The 19,370-nt window shown below is 42.0% G+C and overlaps 4 protein-coding genes across 7 annotated transcripts in view; 3 read left to right on the plus strand and 1 right to left on the minus strand.

Annotated features, from left to right (window-relative positions):
* Positions 1-3,761, plus strand: part of LOC105454295 (protein Mo25) — a 5,010-nt gene extending 1,249 nt beyond the window's left edge. The window contains exons 2-8 of one of the 3 annotated variants that reach the window (XM_011696835.1): positions 808-921; positions 986-1,153; positions 1,632-1,750; positions 1,836-2,004; positions 2,202-2,366; positions 2,903-3,007; positions 3,225-3,761. In XM_011696835.1, coding sequence (XP_011695137.1) covers positions 829-921; positions 986-1,153; positions 1,632-1,750; positions 1,836-2,004; positions 2,202-2,366; positions 2,903-3,007; positions 3,225-3,407 — 1,002 coding nt within the window. In that variant the 5' untranslated portion in view covers positions 808-828 and the 3' untranslated portion in view covers positions 3,408-3,761. Of the gene's footprint in view, positions 1-807; positions 931-985; positions 1,154-1,631; positions 1,751-1,835; positions 2,005-2,201; positions 2,367-2,902; positions 3,008-3,224 lie in introns of all 3 variants that reach the window. The other 2 variants (XM_011696834.1, XM_011696836.1) reach the window with 2 other exon arrangements.
* Positions 3,277-11,523, minus strand: LOC105454294 (protein abnormal spindle). The gene is made up of 11 exons (XM_011696833.1): positions 11,341-11,523; positions 10,967-11,162; positions 9,420-10,668; positions 9,134-9,332; positions 8,466-8,663; positions 8,197-8,351; positions 5,485-8,034; positions 4,684-4,868; positions 4,471-4,587; positions 3,999-4,212; positions 3,277-3,362 (listed from the first exon to the last, which is right to left on the minus strand). The coding sequence occupies exons 2-10, from the start codon at positions 11,135-11,137 to the stop codon at positions 4,003-4,005; spliced, it is 5,034 nt and encodes a 1,677-aa protein (XP_011695135.1). The 5' UTR covers positions 11,138-11,162; positions 11,341-11,523; the 3' UTR covers positions 3,277-3,362; positions 3,999-4,002.
* Positions 11,524-11,845: 322 nt separating this feature from the next.
* On the plus strand, positions 11,846-15,013 carry LOC105454296 (serine/threonine-protein phosphatase 4 catalytic subunit). 2 transcript variants are annotated; one of them, XM_011696838.1, is made up of 6 exons: positions 11,846-12,241; positions 12,369-12,674; positions 12,790-12,942; positions 13,306-13,557; positions 14,125-14,363; positions 14,588-15,013. In XM_011696838.1, exons 2-6 carry the CDS (start codon positions 12,525-12,527, stop codon positions 14,715-14,717), a joined length of 924 nt encoding a protein of 307 aa, XP_011695140.1. In that variant the 5' UTR covers positions 11,846-12,241; positions 12,369-12,524; the 3' UTR covers positions 14,718-15,013. The 2 variants fall into 2 exon arrangements, with proteins under 2 accessions (XP_011695140.1, XP_011695141.1); XM_011696839.1 differs by having other exon boundaries at positions 12,394-12,674.
* A 688-nt stretch (positions 15,014-15,701) lies between these two features.
* On the plus strand, positions 15,702-18,750 carry LOC105454313 (protein translation factor SUI1 homolog; the record flags this gene model as incomplete). Its single annotated transcript, XM_011696862.1, is given in 5 exon segments — positions 15,702-15,809; positions 15,811-15,894; positions 15,897-15,987; positions 16,376-16,533; positions 17,508-18,750. Coding segments are annotated over 5 exon segments (588 nt in total), but the record flags the coding sequence as incomplete, so codon positions are not given.
* Between the last annotated feature and the right edge of the window lie 620 nt (positions 18,751-19,370).

Here is a 19,370-nt window from a genome sequence, read left to right on the forward strand (position 1 = left end):
TATCCCCTGTGTGCCTTGTCGACTCAGTTCTCTTTCTCGCCTCCCCCCCCTCCCCTGCCGCGAGTCCGGGGAGAGACCCGCGGGAGTCGAAACGGAAAGGTCGCCGTCGTCGTCGATACATGCTACGATCGGATACACCTGGATACACCGATGACCGTTGAGGCTGGCCTGTGTCACGATTGCTGCGAGTGGTTCGCGAGCCACTTGAGTTTTGTAGAGATTCAAGAGAGATGTGTAATGGATGATGTTCGCGTGTACAGCATACAACGAGGAGCCAGTTGTATCTTTACCAAATCCTTCATGCCATGCCATGCAAAAGCCAGACATTGCGGTCTAAAATTGTCCCTGAGACGTCTTTCGTAGAGCCTTTTGGACGTCTCTCGGAAAAAGAGGTCTTTAAGATATCTTTTGGAGCTCTTTCAGACGTTTTATACCCCAATTTTGGACTTTGTGTCGTCTGGGAAGCTGCGATGCAGCTGTACTTCGGTCTCACGAAGCCTTCCTCCTGTTCATCATCCAATCATTTGGATATTTTTCATAATGTTAACTTGTCGCAGGGATACGAATAACTCAGTCATTATGAGTGCACATGTACACGTATCTCGCTCTGCACTGTCTATCTTGTACGGCTGTGTGGTGACGTACATTTCAAATTGCATCGTAACAAATTTTCTATTTCATATTCAGCATGAATGATAGCCATAACAGCATCTTTCAAACATCACGAACGTCGCATCTTCCTGAGGGCACAGTGGAGAGTAATACAAAATGTCTGTTTCTCTTTTTTTTTCGGACATGTTCCATAAGGTGCGTACATTCTAAGAAAACATGCCTCTGTTTGGAAAGTCCCAGAAGAGTCCGGCGGAGGTGGTGAAGGCACTCAAGGAGGCGGTAAACGCGTTGGAGCGCGGCGACAAGAAGGTAGAGAAGGTACGTTGTTGTGGATACACGGTCGGTTTCTACGATGAAATACATCCCCTTTTAGGCGCAAGAAGATGTGAGCAAGAATCTTGTGCACATCAAAAACATGCTATACGGCACGGCCGAGACGGAGCCGCAGGCAGACATCGTGGTCGCGCAGCTGGCGCAGGAATTGTACAACAGCAATCTGCTGCTTCTGCTTGTGCAAAACTTGAGTCGCATCGACTTCGAGGTACGCTCTCAGTACACATGAAACGAATCCCCAAAACGAAATCTCGTACGAATGTTTTTTGTGGCAAAAAGGAAATTGTATGTATGCGAAAATTATTACTAAATATTAGAATATTTATTGGAATTCGTGTCCACGCTACGCTATTGAAGATCGAGGGTTGCAAATTGGGAATTCGATCAGTTGGATATTCAATTTTAATCTGTCATGTTCTAATTGCTTGAATTCTTCAATTCGCAGTCCTCAATCTCCAATGCATAGGTTGATACAAGCTTAAGATTGTGGCATTAAATTGCTCATCTAATATGAAAAATTCTAGTTTTAAAGCAATATTGAATATTATTCAAATTAATGTTATTTACACATGATATATTTAAAAGTATTTAATGAAATAATTTACAGCTTTGTGTTCTTTTCTGAATTCCCGGCGTGAATCGTTAGCGATTGTTATGAATTTTTAATGTTTCTGTTCCTAATTAAGGGAAAGAAGGATGTCGCACAGGTCTTCAATAACATTTTGCGGAGGCAAATCGGTACTAGATCGCCTACCGTAGAATACATATGTACCAAACCCGAAATTCTTTTTACACTTATGTCTGGGTGAGTCCTCTTTTTTTCTTTACGCAACGTCAGCAGAATGACAAAAAGTATGCCGCTACTACTAAACGTACTTTGTGTCTTATAGTTACGAGCACCAAGACATCGCGCTCAACTGTGGCACAATGTTGCGAGAGTGCGCGAGATACGAAGCCCTGGCCAAGATTATGATCTATTCGGATGACTTTTACAACTTCTTCAGATATGTCGAAGTCTCTACGTTCGATATCGCGTCTGACGCTTTCTCTACGTTTAAAGTACGTCATACGCTTTCTGCAATACAAGAATATCTATACCAAATATACATATCAAATAATATTTCTTTTTATTGAAATTTATTAACGATTAATATCATTCTTTTCCTATAAAAAAAAATTTTAATATCTAGCGAAAGATTTTACTTACCACTTTGATATTGTACCGTTAATCAAAATGACTCATTATTTTTGTCCAGGAATTACTTACGAGGCACAAAATACTCAGCGCCGAATTCTTAGAGATACATTACGATAAAGTTTTTTCGCACTATCAGAGGTTACTCAATTCAGAAAACTATGTAACACGACGACAGAGTTTAAAACTGTTGGGCGAGCTACTGCTCGATAGACACAATTTTACAGTAAGTATCCTCGTCACAATATTTTTCATATAATTGTACTAAAGATTTTCGGATGTATCTCAAAATATTTCAAATAATTTCTGCGTACGTACGTATATGCTCAATCGCTGGAAATCGCCCAAATAATGCACTATATGTGTTTCATAAATATAAACAGTATATTTCTAAAGATATATTTTGCTGGTTTACACATGTTCCTCGGTTATAAACAGTCAATACATAAAATATTAATATACTAAAGAAATTTGTAAGAAATGCAATAATTTATATAAACAAAAATTCTTAGACATATTATTTGCACTTACATTTTATTAATAGTATTGTTAGTAAAATATTAAATCAGTCAAGTTGCTTAATTTTGTCGATAATCAGACGTACTTTGCAATAATAAAATAGAATACAATATAGTAGAATATTCTTGACAACGCTTTCTGACGGCCTGAAATTCTTAATACTTCTTTCATTCCATTTGTGAGAAGCTATTGGCAAACGGTAGCAGTTTATTGGAATTGGCTTTAATGTTAATATTGTTGCAGGTTATGACACGATATATATCAAATCCAGATAATTTGAAATTAATGATGAACATGCTAAAGGAGAAGTCTCGCAATATACAATTTGAGGCTTTCCACGTCTTCAAGGTACGGCAGCGCTCAATATGTATATTTTAATTTGACAAGCAAATATATAAATTTTACCTCGCAATTAATATTAAATTTTCGTATCTGGAGTTTTGTAATACGTGACATATCACAGCGTATAATACTCGTCTCTTAAAATAATCGTTCCAAATAGACACATGAGAAACAATCCTGACGAAATAGATTAACGAATGTAACCTCTTCTGATTGTATCCAGGTATTTGTGGCGAATCCCAACAAACCGAAACCCATTCTGGACATATTGCTCCGCAATCAGGAGAAGCTGATCGAGTTCCTGACGCGCTTCCACACGGATCGTTCCGAAGACGAGCAGTTCAATGACGAGAAGGCGTATCTGATTAAGCAGATCAAAGAACTTAAGTCTGTACATGATAATTAAGTCAAGGAAAATACAATTATTGCTACCGCTACGACTAACTACCACTACAATCATTATTACTAGAGTCTACTGCTGCTGTTGCTAATTACGGTTTTATCACTATTATATAGTTATAATTTATCATCATCACTGTCATACATTATCATCCATTATTACGATCATCGTCATTACCATTGTCATCACCCCGGCATTATTATTATTATTATTAATTTTATTTGTGAGTAAATAATTCACTGTAAATAAAAATTACATTTATATCTTATTGTACTATACGCAGATCGAGTTGTCATCGTTGCCAGCGTTCTGCCACGTTTTTAGGAATGAGTCGGTTATTAAAGCAGAATGAAAACTTAATTGTCTCTTGATTTTTGCGGCTCTAGTCGCGAGATTTACTCATCTTTTCATCAAAATCTTATCGTTATATAGGCGTTTAAGAATCGCTTAAATGTGTATATTTTTCGAAGCACAAGACTTTTAGTTGGCTGTTGGTTCAAATCTCGATTCTATATCGATCCCACATATAGATAATAATTTTGGGAATCCATATTTTATTTGCAAAATATGCAATTGATACATATATAATTTACAAACCTTATCACGTGGAAATTTTTTTAGTAATAGCTGCAACGGCAACACTCATATCCGTGAACAGGCTTTGTGTACGTTTTTGTACATTTTTTCGATCAGGTTCACAATATTTCTCCCAGTCCTTAAATTTTTGAAGTTTCGCCATTGCAGCGTCCTTCAAGACTCTTTGTTGAATATTTTTCATTAGCCAATTTATTTGCGGACACATTGCCATAGTCTGAAAAACATTTGAAAGATATATTTAAAAAAAAAACAGGAGGAAGTTAGAGTACCTAACGGTATCTAAAGATACATAAAAAATTATACAAGTATTTAAAAGTATTTATAATCTAAAATTATTGAAGAATGGATTAAAGAATTTATAAGACCAGAAAATTTAAGAATATAAATAAATGTGAGATACAAGATGACGAGTGCTACAAGTTTTAAATTCAAAAATTTAGAATTATTCTCGGTTGAATTTAGCAAGCTGTACCTTCGCGTAATCTTCATCCTGGACAAGCAGCCATATTACAGTGGCACAATGCAGAAATACCTCCTTGTGTTTCAACGATCCACTCAGTAGCTGCACCAATGGCAATGCATACTCTTTCTAACAATCAACAGAAAGTTCTCTTTTTTAATGATATATTGAACATAATATATGACGCAAGGAGGATGATAAACCATTAACTTTCTCGAAACTTACCTTGAGGACATACTTTTTCGTGTAGGAGTACTGAGCCATGGTGATCAGAATGTTGCACGCTTGCAGACAGACCTTCATCCACGGCAGCGATCTGTTGCTCTGCGCTATCGTATTGTAGACTTCATCGGCCAAATTCAACTCGCAGAAGATCACGCATTCGATGGGTGACAGTTTTGTTAAGGCATCTATGCGCGGCGAGTACAAATTATTTATTTATTATTTAGATCAAAAGGAAAAATTATCTGTTATCATAGACATAAGTCTTATATAATAGACTGTGCATTCACATGGCAACTGAAGATAACATTGAAGGACAGATATGCATAATCTGTCCGTCAAATATATTTTTTATAATAAAAAAAAGGCTGCTTCTTCTCTTCCCCATCAATCCAACTGCACAATTGAATGAATATCTGAGCAACTATTGTTCTCTCTTATTAATGTTGCCTTCATGTCTCCAATGAAAGCGCTCAGTCTGTTATATAAGTCTATGTCCGTTATTTAAAGAAATGATACAGCATAGAAGGCGGAGAATTGAGAGATAAAATTTTATTTTATCCAAACTGTTCTTCAAAATATTATTGTTACCAAGAAAAATTGAAGGACTTGCTACAACAGTGAGCTAACTCACGTTTTGGAAAAATGGAAAAAAAAAAACGAACCGTTAAGTTAAAATAATGAACCTTACAATTCATTTTCTCCGTTTTTACAAAACATAAAATATAGATTAGCCCATTGTTGCAGCAAGTCCTTCAATTAATTATGCAGTGTCAGTCACTCAAGCGAGGACGCATCACCTACCTAAGCTGTTCAAACAAGTGAGCAGCGACCCGACGCTGCTGCAGCTGCGCAACGCGCTAATCCTCAGTTGCCAGTCGTCGCTGCCCGAAGCCGCGAGTTTCGTAATAACGTCCTGATCCTTCTGATTAGCCTCCTCACCGCATTCGTCTCTTCGAATCTTCGTGGCGATCAGAGCGACTTCGTACAGCCGGCATTTCTCGTCGCGTGCCAGTCTCATCTGCCTGTAACGACGCTGCAACGTGATCGCTGCCTGGTGCATAGTCAGATAACGCAGCCTCTCTCGTCTACCGGCAGCGTAGGCTCGCCAGTAGGCCTGGATGATCAACGCGGCGTACTTCATCAACGCGTATCTCTGCGTTGCGATTTTCATTCTGTAATATGACTGAATGACTATCGCGGCTTGCTGCATAGCGACGAATCGTTTCCTCGCCACCCGAGCTCTCCAGCGTGCTTGCACGACGACAGCCGCGCGAGTCAGCAGGTGCTCTCTCCTCGCGACGCGCGCGGCTCTCTTCGCGCGCCACTTTCTCTGAATCATCAACACATGGCTCCGGCACCGTTCGTACTCGCGCCGCGCTCTGACCATTCGCCACCAGGATTGCAGAGTGATGCACGCCCTCCTCGTGGTCAGGTACCGCTGGCGATCCCCGCGTGCTAGGACACGTCGGCGCCAGTGAATCTGCAGGAGAATGGCGCTCCCGCGAAGTCGCAGGTATCCTCGCCGTTCCTCGCGAGCCACCGTAACGTTGCGCCACCAATTCTGTATTCGTGTCGCGGCCCTTCGCGTCTTCAAGTAACGTCGTCGGACGATCCTCGCTGAATGAGTACGGCGGTACCAGGATTGTATCAGTACGGCCGCTCGCCGCTGCTTCAAATAATCTCTCCTGACCGTCCTCGCCCGCCAGTTCTTCTGCACAACACACGCCGCTTCCCGCAGCTGTAGAAAGCCCGAGCGTTGGCGTCTCGCAAGCACGATCCCGCGCCACCAACGTTGCAACTTCAGACAGCAAGTCTTCCGAAGTCTGTATCTGCGCGAGCACGTCGCCGCTCTCCACCACGCTTGTATCTTCAGGCAGGCGACCTCCCGCTTGTGCGCTCGGTGTTTTCTCCACGTTCTCTGAATGAGAACGGCACTCTTGCGGTAGACGAGGAACCTCTTCCTGTCGATCACGCTCAGCCACCACGTCTCAATGGTACGCGCGGCGGCTCTCGTCAGCAGGAAGTCGTTGCGCGCTTTTCGCACCAACAGATGCTGCCTCCACCAAGCCTGGATTACACGAGAGCTCTCTCTGCGGTGAAGAAACCATTCGCGCTGTCGCCGCATGATTTCCACAGATCTCCACAAGGATTGTATTTTTACGACGGCATCTCTGCACGCGAGATATTTGGAACGTTGCAGTTTCATCGCTCGCGTCGCTCGCCAACGCGTTTGAATCGTCAACGCGGCATTCCTCAGACTGAGATAGCGACTCCGTTGCGTCCGCATCAGCAACGTAGCTCTCCATCTCCTCTGCAACGCGATCGCGGCTTTGCGTTTCCTCCTTAACTCTTGCACCTTCGCACTTCCTCGCACCTGCCTCCACCATCTCTGAAGGTTTATCGCGGCCGTTCTGATGACCAAGAATTCCTTGCGTTCATCAAGATTGCAGTCAATCTCGATCGAGCGCGAGAGCTGCGTTGTTTTGCGCCTCCACGCACGTTGGATCACGATCGCGGCCAAGTCTCTTCGTGCGCGCAGGTAGTTCCTCACGCAAACGTACCAAAGTTGCGCCCGCCACCATCTCTGGATGACGCGTGCCGCCCGATCGAACCGCGGCGCCTGGTACCTGTGGACGATCTGCCAGAGAAGCGACAGAGTCTTCTCGCAGTGGCCGTCGGCGATGCACTTTGCGTCGATGTTGCCCTCGAGGGCGTAGCCGGCCTGACGCAAGGCGCCCAACGCTACGTCCACGTTGTGCACCTTCTGCAGACGCGATATCGCCGGCACCCGGCAACGTTGGGTCAAGCCTCGGGCCCCGGTGATGAGCTCCATCGCGCGACACAGCCTCACGCCGTCGCGTAGATCGTGCCGTATATTCACCACCGCGTAATCGTACTCCTCGATGTGGGTCTGCCGATAGGTGAGCACGTAGTCGTGGCCGCGCAGTATCCTGGTCACGTCGCCGATGCCGCTCAGGAGCTCGCGCGAAAAGCTCAGCAGGATCTCGCGGCTCTCCTTGTACTCGGCGCGCTTGTGGAACAGGCACGGATCGTGGCCGATCAGCTTGTGCTGTTTGGCGTAATCCAGAAAGTACACGAGAAACAGGAATTTTCTCAGAATAAACTGATTCAGCTGCGTGACGAACTTCTGGCTCGGATCGGTTTTGTGGTAGCCGGGCATTTTCATCAGTCGCGGATCCGAAAAGAATCTCGTCAGTAAGAAGCGAGTCAGGCCAATGATGTCGTTGTTCGAGCGTAGCGGAATGCTCTCGCTGTATACGGTTTCCAAGCCGATACGTAGCCACAGAGGATTGTAGCTCAGGAACAAGCCTAATATGAGCTTCTGCAAACCTGTTAAGTAATTAAATTTAGAACATAAAAACGCTTAAGATTAAAGTTTTAAAATTGATTAAGTTTTCTTTGACCGTAAAGAAAATTGAGTACTAGAGAAATAAAAATTAGAAAATGGTCTCCAAGGATATGCGAGCTTATAAAAAAATCATTTCAACGCACCAATATCACGATTAAGATTACGATCCGATCTAATACACAAAGTCCCTTTGACGATGCACATGTTGGTACGTGAGAGCACTTGCGTAACTTCGTCCCGTTTGAACATGGCATTCGCGGCTTTTCGTAATGTGTTTAATCTCGTATTCGTGTGATATCTAAAAAAAAAATTAAAATAATTGCCATTGATTGGCGATTACTTGATAACAACTTCAATATCACAGTTTTTAGAAGCAGGACTTTTCTATATTAGTTATTAGTACGTCACGCACCTAGCAGATACAGCCTCCTTGGTTTCAGCCAATACGGTGTTCTTTTGCGCTTTGCACGTTTGCCATACCTTGCCGACGTCCGTCACGGCGGTTTCAATGTCCACAGATAAATCTTCCGGCGAGGATAGCAGAGCATTCAACCACTTTGTGAAGGCCAACTCTTGCTGCAGCAGCCACGGTTCGTCAAAGTGCATTGTACTGTTGTAATAAGATGATCAACGTGTTAAAATAATCAGAATCAACTTTTCAATCGATAGATGGATCCAATTAAAAATTGGCGTTAATAAAACAACAGTAATTTTTTTATAAGTTAATTTACGAATTAGTATAAAAATTACAAATTTTCATAGAAACGATAAAAATAACCTTGGCCAGAAGTATAAAATGCTCTCAATTTATTGCATTTTCTTGGAAAAAGCAGTAATAAAAGCTAAAAAGAAAACTAACAAAATATTAAAATTGTCATAAAAATAAATATTATTTTTTAATAAAACGTTTTTAATTTTATTTTTATTAGATATAAAACGTTAACTTTTAGGGGAGTACTTTATGACTATAATACTACTAGCCAAGATTGTATAATGTAAACAAATTATAGATTTTCTGGATTTATATAATATTAATGTAAAATGTGCTCTCTCGGCATAAATTATAAAGACTCAGCTAACTTTTTAATGAACGGATCCTCCGTTGTAGACGGCGCGAAGGGGTCCAACCCGTACGTTTCGTAGATGAAATATTCCTCTTCGTTTCGCGTTCGGTAACTCGAATCTCTGAAGGACGACAAAGTATGCCACTTTGTATTACGCAAGGTACTGAGAGACGAATTGTTTAGCTTGATTGCTGGTACATTCTTCGTATTCCTCTCTGCAATTATAATACACAAATCAGAGAATCAATGTTATTGAGAATAAAATTTTTTGTTGATAGGTAGAGCTAAAAGGTAGAACTCACTTGCAGCAGATACGTTCAGTTGTAGCTTCTTTCTGTTCCCATCGTCGCGCAAGGTGCTGTTCTTCGTCACTCTGCCGGTTCTCGCGCCGCTGAATTTCGATACCGACATAGATAACACCTTAGAGTGGAAGTGCTTCTTCGGCGGAGAGATCTCGATATACATTTCTCCCGTCTTCTTGGCCGCCTCGACGTTCCTAGGAAGCACCTCGAAGCTGTAGTATTCGCAATTGGTCGTTTGGATACTCGAGTCAATGTCCACCGTAAAATGCTTGGCGTATCCATTGGAATCCTTCGGTATTGAAAAGTGATGTTGAAATTGAATCGGCGACGACGAAATCAAATCCTTGATGTCGAGGGGGCATCCGTTGGGCTTGATCGGCGATAAATTGTGCAAGCCCGCCGGTTGTAATACAGAAGTCGGTGCCTCAACGGAAGTCTTCGCGTCGTAAATTGCGGACGTCTCAAAGACTTGACTGCGGCTGATATTGAACGTTCTGTGCTTGTCCACGGCCTGCGAAGCCGTGGACTCCGTCGATTCCCTTCTCGCCGGCTCCGGGGAACTCGCGACTACATCCGTCGACGTGAACGTAAATTTATTCAGAAGTATGGAAAAGTCGGACTGCGCCTTGCCGCTGCCGCATTCCGCATTCTCATCGACTTCTTCACTGTGCTCGTACAGAATATTGCTGCAGGGTCTTCTCTCCTTAATATACGTGGCCCGACGTATATCCTGCGGCACGTTCGAGGCAAGCAAGACCTGCGGCAGGAGGCTACCGTCGCTCCACACATTCATATTTTGCTCGCACAAGATATGTTCTAGTTTATCGTGCGTCCCGCTATGTTGAGTCTCGTCGTCTTTTGCTCGCGACACATAAATCGTCTTTGCTTCATTATTTCTGTTTAAGATGTTCTCTTTATTATTCTCATATTTGGATTGTTTTACTTGTTTGTTTTGCTGTTGTTTGTTTACAGTCGACAAACTTCTCGAAAGATTCGAGAAGTTTGATACAGCCGGTCTCAGCCTTCTTCTCGTCTTGTTGTTTTTGTTGTCATCCTTGGCAGTCGTCGCTACAATAATGTCATACTTAATTCGTCTACTATCGGTAAGTTGCAATACATCTCGCCAACATCCCGCCTCTCTGGGTGACCATTTCATATGTATTGTCCCGCTGCTGTTCCCTTGAATCTCTAGCTTGGACAAGCTTAGGACGATCCGACGTTCAACAGACGGTAGCTTTGTTACGCATACCTAAAAAACAAGATTGTTAAGTGCAACAAGTTAAATGAAAAACCAAGTTATGGAAGTATTTGAAAACATTTTTTTTTACAATTATTTGTAAATGATATTTGATTCTACATAAAAAAAAGACTTATGCCCATTTCAATGTAGATTAGCTTTCATCTCTGTTCGACTTTTTACTGTCATCTAATTCTAAGAACCAAAAAAAAGATAAATAAATTAAAATAAATGAAACCGAAAGTAAAGTTAATCTATATTGGTGACCTTAAATGGACCTTAAAATATTTGAGGAATATATCTTTCGTACGTTTAGTGTCTTATCGCCAGCGTTCCTCACGTCTAAATAGCACTCTACGTCGGTGTTTATCTTGGTCTCCAGTTCGATTCTTGTCGCCGGTTGGAACGGGGCAAGTAGCATGCTGTAACGAGGCCCGTCCGCATCTGGCTTACCACCTTCCGGCGCATGATGAGGATTCATTTTCGTACGAAAATCTCTCGATAAACTGTAATTTAGACATATGAATTGCAGATCGTTCAACGTGCGACACAAAATCTGTAGACTATTCATTGTAAAACGCAATATCGAAATATGTTAAATTTAACGGAAAGCGCATTGTGTCGATTTCATCGCGGTTCTCCACGTCGATACCGTTACACATCTTAAACGTTTAAAAACTCACTTTTTTTTTCGAATTAAATCTACGAACAGAGAACGATGGATGACATGGATGTTGACGATGTTGTACCTATCACAACAGTAACGGATTTTGTCATTTCAATTTGAACGGGTGCACGAGTAGCCTGCAGGGTTGTCAACCTTCCTCTTCTCTTGCCTTTGGTTGTCCAGATGCTAGGGTTGTCAACCTTCGTGTGCGAGCGATACGTTGCAGCGCCGCCTGGTGGCAAATCACGCAAACTACGATCAAATCCTAGCTGCGCGCGCGCTCATTGGATATCGGCGCCGGTGTGCCGAGCGGGTGTTCAGAAAAGGCGGCAAACGCGCCACGAGCGACGAGAAGCGCCAGCCAATCACTTGCCGCAGCGCGGCTGTAACTTCTGGACAAGCGGGCGCCTGATTGGTTCGTCGCGCGAGTCAGTGTATTATTCCCCAGGATTGCACCCTCGCCTTAAATAAAAGGCAACGACACCGGGAGATTCGTTCACAGTGGCACACACTCGCGCGTGCACGTATACACACCATACACACACACACATACGTCGCGGTAACATTGTTCACCTATCATATCTCGCTTCTCGAGCCCCGTGTTTATATGTTAAACAATTCGGTGGTGTCGGCTCTTGGCGTGCGATCGTTTGGCTGAGTGGGCGAGTAAAAAGAGCCCCAGTGCCATTAAAGAAAAAAAAAAGAGACCAAGAGGAGGAGGAGGGCGCCCCGCGAGAACGACTCGGGCTCGGATTTGGAAGCGGTGAATAATCCGCCCGGTACGGTGCACGGGAGTCCCGCTCGGATCCCGTCTGTTATTCTTACTGTTAGGCGAAACTCCGCGGCGTTTCCGCAACGTCCAATGCGTCGATCACGGCGGTGAAACCCCAGGTCGACGACGACGACGAAGACAAGGCCGTAAGTACTCGCGTGTAGCGTGTAATTTCTCTCGTCCGCTGGCCCTTCCACTGATTGACGTGCTCTTCGCACCAACCATTCCCGTTCCAACCCGCCTGAATCGCCGGCTATCTTATTTATCCGACAGGCTACTCCCACGGTCGCTTCTGCAGGATTTTAGAGAACGATCGAGCGTGAACTGCCTGGGACTCGTACGTGAGAGCCGTTTCGACAACGGCCGCGCTTTCCGGCGAGGTTCCATCCACCCGCACCTCATTCGCCCAGTTTGTCTCCGCGTTGTACGATGGCCGAGTCCAGCGATTTGGATCGGCAAATCGAGCAGCTGAAGAAGTGCGAGATTATTAAGGAGGCCGAGGTCAAGGCGCTGTGTGCGAAGGCGCGGGAGATCCTGATCGAGGAGAGCAACGTGCAGCGTGTCGACTCACCTGTGACAGTAACTATTTTTCCATTTTTCTGCAAGAGAGAAAGAGAGAGAGAGAGAACATTTGGGTATTGTCTGGAATATTTTAAACACGTTAAAGTTTAACCTGGTGTGTTTCGAACTTTAGGTTTGTGGAGATATCCATGGACAGTTTTACGATTTGAAGGAGCTATTTAAAGTTGGTGGGGATGTGCCAGAAACGAATTACCTTTTTATGGGAGATTTTGTAGACAGAGGTTTTTATAGTGTCGAAACGTTTCTTCTTCTACTTGCATTAAAGGTACACCAAAGTATAAAATGACATGGGCTTATTAAGAATGTACTGAAGTATCTGGATAGTGATTGAGAAAAACAGCTTGTTTTTTATTTTATGTAAATATAAATATGTTAAAAAATATATCATATTTAATTAATATAATCAATATATTGCATATATCACATACATTATTTATTTTATGTAAATATAAATATGTTAAAAAATATATCATATTTAGTTAACATAATCAATATATTGCATGTCACATATATTATTAGTCTTGCATTTCATATTTAGATAAAAATTATTTGACAGAAATTAAATCAAACACAGCTAACAGAATTGTCTATTATAATATAATCTTACAGTTTATGTCTTGTCACACAGGTCCGCTATCCTGACAGAATCACATTGATAAGAGGAAATCATGAATCACGACAGATAACGCAAGTTTACGGCTTTTATGATGAGTGCTTACGCAAATACGGCAGTATAACAGTATGGCGATATTGCACAGAGATATTTGACTATTTATCGTTATCTGCTATCATTGACGGCAAGATCTTTTGTGTTCACGGTGGATTGTCGCCTAGTATTCAAACGTTAGATCAAATCCGGACTATCGACAGAAAGCAAGAAGTGAGTATTATGTTCCGTTTTTTTATTGTAATCCGTTTGTAACAATTGAATGGAACTGATGTGTTTATTTTGACATAGGAAAGTTTCCAATTTTAATATACTTGTTTGATTGCCTCACGTCTCCTCTTATGGCTATGTGGCTGTGAAAAACCTTCAAACTTGTTTTATTACGATTGATATTTTTATAAAAAGAATTTTATGAAAAGGATTTTAAGCTCATTTTTTTGGCTTTTCTTTTAACCTGTTTATTATCGTTATTATTTGAAGATTTCCATTCTCCAAGAAACGACATAATACTATAATATGATTTGTTTATCTTTAGTTATCTTGATATTGAAATTTTTCTCAGATTAGAATCACTCCTACAATTTCTAATATTATATATGCGGAATGGCAATGAGTTTGGATATTGAATTTCAATCTTCTGACAAACAACTGTTAGAGAATGGCTATTCAACATTCCTACAGTTCCAATATTAAAAATTAAATTTTATTATTTTTAAAGTTGATAAAATCATTGATACTTTAAGCGTATTAAAATTGAATACTTGTGGCTTAATGATGCAGGTTCCTCACGATGGGCCAATGTGCGATTTGCTATGGTCAGATCCCGAGGATACCCAAGGCTGGGGCGTGTCGCCGCGCGGCGCCGGTTACCTCTTTGGCAGCGACGTGGTGGCGCAGTTCAATTCCGCCAACGATATCGATATGATATGCCGGGCTCACCAGTTAGTAATGGAGGGCTACAAATGGCACTTTAACGAGACTGTACTGACCGTCTGGTCTGCGCCAAATTATTGTTACAGGCACGTAATAATCTGCACTTGCAATTTCTTTCTCTAGTAAAACTTTGCACATCGTCAGTTATATTCGTTTATTAACTTATACCTTTACTATAAACAGTGACTCATAAAACTGAATAAATGTACACAACTACCTACAACTGATTTATCTACAACTTAACTTTCGAAAAAAGGCAATCGATGAAAACGGCCTTTTAATATCAACAAATTACCTTTTATATTTGCAGATGTGGCAATGTAGCCGCGATACTGGAACTAAACGAGCATCTGCAGAGAGACTTCACGATATTCGAAGCGGCGCCGCAGGAAAGCCGCGGAATACCCAGCAAGAAGCCACAAGCAGACTACTTTTTATAAAAGCCGTTGTAGAGTACAAAAGGAGCCACCAGAATCACGTCAGAATTGAGATTTAAGGAATTTTGCTTTTTTTTCTCCTTCTTTTTCTCGCTCCTGGATTATTTTACGTTGATTGTGTAAAGAAGAGCAACTAAAGATGAGCGACTGATGCGAAAAAAATAATTTCCTATTGTTTTTTATGACGACATGATTTTCGTGATTACATTGGACTATTTATCGCACATTTGAATGAAACTGCGACAGTATGCTTGTAAGAAACTCCTGTAAAATAAAATAAAACTCGCCTCCAAATTTAAGCCGACGTGTGACGTTATCTTGCGCAACTTTAAAAAATTAAATTATACGAAAGATGGTTGGATAAAGAGAACGGAAGTTTAAACTTTATTTCTGCAGCAGGAAATTTCAATAAATTGTTCATTAAATAAGTAATTTTAATACTATACGGAATTCTAAGTTAATTCTCAATCGCGATTTGTCAATAAGTATAATTCTTGCTTGTAATAGTGATATTGAACTTTGGATACAAAGGTGAATATGATTCGTACGAACTTAGCCGATAATTAAAATTTTGATTTTTTTAAATACAATTTTCTGATTTAATCATATGTATTATTTGTATTAAGACTTGAAATTAATTGAAAAGATCAATTATTCGGATAATTTTAATTATTTTTACGATATGCAGTTAATCGACGTAAATAAATTGAACAAAATTTTTATATAAAATTATTTGTATTTTGTATGAAGTTTTAAAGTTTAATTTTAATTTTATTGAAATTCTCTGCTGCAATCAAGTCTAAACTCCTTTTCTTTTCAAACCGCTGTATAATTAATTAACGAGCTTTGACCAGTCATTTAGATAATTTAAATTAAATAGATAGCGGACTGTATTTCACGAACGCCAATCGCGCTCGACGACGCGGCGCCAGCCGCTGCCCGTGACGTCACCGCGGCGCCCGCGAATCGCGCGCCGCGCGGCCGGTCCCGGCCGGCTTTGGGAACGCGCGGACTGCGCGCAACCCCACCCATCGCGCCGTGACAAATGCAACTTTTACTTCCGGCTGCGTACACGGCCATCGCGCTTGGTTTCGTCGACTCTCCGTTCCGTTCTCTCCGGTGGTGTCCACGCGCTCCTCAGGTGCTTGATCTTTGCCGAACATCTCTCCACGTTCCTGCCCATCCACGACCGCCGCCTGCGCTCAGCAGTTCTATATCATCCGAGGGATCTCTTTTGTTTGTCGTATGTCCATCCAGAATCTCAACACATTCGGTGAGTAGCGAAACGCGCATTATCGCATCCTCTCCTCTCTACGCGCTTCCCTCCTTCCCCTCTGCCGCCCTCGCCCGTCTCCGCTCGCTCTTTCCTCTTCCTCTGGTCGCTCCCCCAACGTCGCCGTCGTTCCCTCCCGCGTGCTGCACGGTCGTCCTTCGCGCGAACGAGGGCGATAAAATAGCACGCCGCCGCCGCCGCTGTCTCGAGGGGCCCCCCTCAAGCCAAGATCAAAATGGCGATGGCGTTGCCTCGCGCGCGCTCCTCCGCGGCCCTCCTTGCATCATCCTGCGCAATCCCGCCCGCCCTGGGCATCGTCCCACGCCACGCGGATAATCTCACCCGTCTAATTATGCCCCTCCCCCCCTCTGTTTTCGCCTGTTCGCAGACCCCTTTGCAGATGCAATCAAGGGTTCAGACGATGACGTCCAGGACGGCCTCGTTCATATAAGGATCCAGCAGCGGAATGGTCGCAAAACCTTAACAACGGTGCAAGGACTCTCCTCGGAATATGACTTGAAGAAAATCGTGAGAGCATGTAAAAAGGTGAGTGTGCCACCTTTCCCCCCTCTTGCTTCTCCCCGCCACGTTTCAGAGGGGGAGGGAGAGACCTTCCTCCCCTCTTACCGAGCCTTTCTCCCGGCCTCACCGCCGTCGCCTCAGCTTCCTCTCTGTCATCTCCCCTCCTCCCTCTCTCCACCGCTATCCGCACCCTCTCCCCCACCACCGGTCGGTCAGGCAGAACTCTAAAAATAGGTCTGATGCAAACAATCACGATGATACAGGCTGGACAGATGTAGTTTTGCAAGTTCTAGGAATGCACGGCATTCAAGTGCATCTACAAGTGGTTTGACATATAGGGGGAACGGTCTTTGTTTCGATCTAAGGAACATTGATCATCGCCGATGACTTGGCTCTTTATAATCATTTTGTTCACACGAGGCGTTCGTAGTTCAATATTAAAAATTTCTACCGTTCTCATTTCTATTTGTACTTAAGTAAAACAAAAAAAATGTTTTTTTTTCCTGTATATTAAATATGTTTTTATGCAACAGTAGATAATTCTCAAAATTGATTTTATATCTTTGTGTTAATAGAAATAGAACTTTGACTTTCACATGTGGCAAAATTGGGTAGAAACAGATGTAGTTTTTAAATAAAATTTTTTTACCTTTTGTTTATTAGAAATGGTGTTATATCCTGATTTATACATATATTTTGTGATATCTATTAATTAATTTGATTTTTTTACACAATTTAAAAAATTTGTGACGCAACATTTTGGTACTTACAATATGACTGTTGCTTGAGAGTCATCGGGGTCGCGACGGAGAAGCTGTAACTGTCCGTAATTTATCTCACTTTGATAACGCGTTTATCTGTGAAAAGTTCTGAACACATTCCTTCGGGAGATAAAAGGAACCCAGCACTCCACGGGAAGTGAGTGTTGTCTAGATAAAGAGGTCCCTTGGAGGAGTGCCTGTCTCGATTTATCTGTTGCATTTCTCGTATTTTCACAGGAGTTCGCCTGCAATGGGACAGTAATAGAGCACCCGGAGTACGGGGAGGTGCTGCAGCTGCAGGGGGACCAACGAGAGAATATATGCCAGTGGCTCACAAAGTCTGGTCTGGCAAAACCTGACCAGCTCAAGGTCCATGGTTTTTAATCGACTAACAACAACAACCAATCACCATCCATGCCACGAACCAACAACAACAACAGCAGACAGCTCCGCCCCTCGTCAGCGCTACATGATCGTCTCAAATTGAATCTGTATATCACTCACTAAACTTCTCGTGGGATATCCCGATTATACTATCACACGTCAACATTATAAATATATATATATATACATCTATATATATACATATTATATATATACACACTTACACACACGCGCGCGCGCATATATATTTCAATAATTTAAAAAAAGAAGAAAGAAAAAACGGAAACAGTGAGGGAAAGATAAACAATAGAGGATAAAGGCGAATAAAAAAAAAGGAGGAAGAGAAAGAGTTGTAACGAAGGAAAGGGAGGATATAATAGGCGTTTAACTGGCGTATACCTATAGGCAATATTATCTATTCTAATCAGAAATCTTTTTCTCGAGATAAAAAAGAAAAGAAGCAATACGTCACACTGTAAGCCTTATGTTAGGTGATAGCGGGCTGCCAAGGTAGGAATTCCCCTGCCTCGCGGCGCGGTGGATAGGGCACACATCTGATTTTGATAAAACATCGTGGTGGAGGTGGAGAAGGAGGTGCGAGGTGGAGAGGCACGGATGAACGAGCGGTAATTAGCAGCGCCGGATGGATGTTCGTTCTTGCATTAGGTAGTATGTATCTGGGCGCGATAGACGTGTTCCGAGAAGGCGGCGAAGCTGTAGGTTGATCGTCTCGACTTTCTCCCTTCCTCGCGTCCACCACATACTCTCTTCTCTACATCCCTTCGTCTCTTGCAGGGGAAAGCTACAAGATTTTTCTTTTTTTTATTCCATTCTTTTTTTTACGTTTTATAATCGAAAATTAAGAGAGAGAGAAGGAGAGTAATCGCGCTTTGAGTGATTTGTTGAATATTTGTAGGACCGATTTTCGATTCTTCCTTTCGCGTTAGAGGACATCCCTCCTTCGCCCCTGTGTCACGTCTTCGCTCTTGCTTTCCACCCCCTTCCCCCCCTTTAAAGCAGTAATAATTAAATGACGAATTGTTTTTTTGAAATAATAATGAGAGTTAATAAAATGTGGCTGTTCTAGATAAATAAATGATGCGTAAGTGAATGAGATTATGGTACAACCATGTTCTCTTTCTCCAACCCCCTTTCCTTTTCGTTGTCCTAACTGTATAAAAATTCAACATCAGTTATGTAAAATATTCAGATATTTTAGAAAAATATTAATTCTTTTTGCTTATTTTCGATATAAAAGAAGTTTCATGGACAACAGAAAAGTTATATATGAACAACGGGGATACGTTACGCTTTCACTAATTAATATGAACCTTTTTTTTTTAAATTCTCGTACATTATGTGATAGAAAACAGAAAAACATACAATAAATAGACGTTGAGGAGTTTTATAGATATATCGAAATTGATATTTATCGCCATGTGATCACGAGTGTTCGTTAGACGCACGATGGTTCATAAAAAAGTCATTAGATAAGCTATCGTTTATCGATTACGTTTGTGCCATCCTCGTTACAATCGCCGTTTCGTAGAATCGTATAGTTACTACGAACTAATTTAGCAGGGAAGACACGATAGTGGGATGTGAGATGCTAGCAAGACAGATTTGAGAGTACAAAGTATTTTCCATATCTGGTCATGTCTCGTACGTGTAACAAATATTTTGTTATTTATTCGAGGAATATATAGAAAGAATCGC

Source organism: Wasmannia auropunctata, unplaced genomic scaffold (genome assembly GCF_000956235.1).
Source record: "Wasmannia auropunctata unplaced genomic scaffold, wasmannia.A_1.0 LD335987.1, whole genome shotgun sequence".
Classification (NCBI taxonomy): Eukaryota; Metazoa; Arthropoda; class Insecta; order Hymenoptera; family Formicidae; genus Wasmannia; species Wasmannia auropunctata.

Excerpts from the sequence above, each read along its gene's own strand:
- LOC105454294 (XM_011696833.1), bottom strand. The coding sequence starts at position 11,137 with ATGAATCCTCATCATGCGCCGGAAGGTGGTAAGCCAGATGCGGACGGG. Across the intron at positions 9,333-9,419 it reads ACTGAACGTATCTGCTGCAA|AGAGGAATACGAAGAATGTA; the intron begins GTGAGTTCTACC and ends TTATAATTGCAG. Across the intron at positions 8,664-9,133 it reads GAGGATCCGTTCATTAAAAA|TACAATGCACTTTGACGAAC; the intron begins GTTAGCTGAGTC and ends TTATTACAACAG.
- LOC105454296 (XM_011696838.1), top strand. The coding sequence starts at position 12,525 with ATGGCCGAGTCCAGCGATTTGGATCGGCAAATCGAGCAGCTGAAGAAG. Across the intron at positions 12,943-13,305 it reads TTCTTCTACTTGCATTAAAG|GTCCGCTATCCTGACAGAAT; the intron begins GTACACCAAAGT and ends CTTGTCACACAG. Across the intron at positions 13,558-14,124 it reads CTATCGACAGAAAGCAAGAA|GTTCCTCACGATGGGCCAAT; the intron begins GTGAGTATTATG and ends TTAATGATGCAG.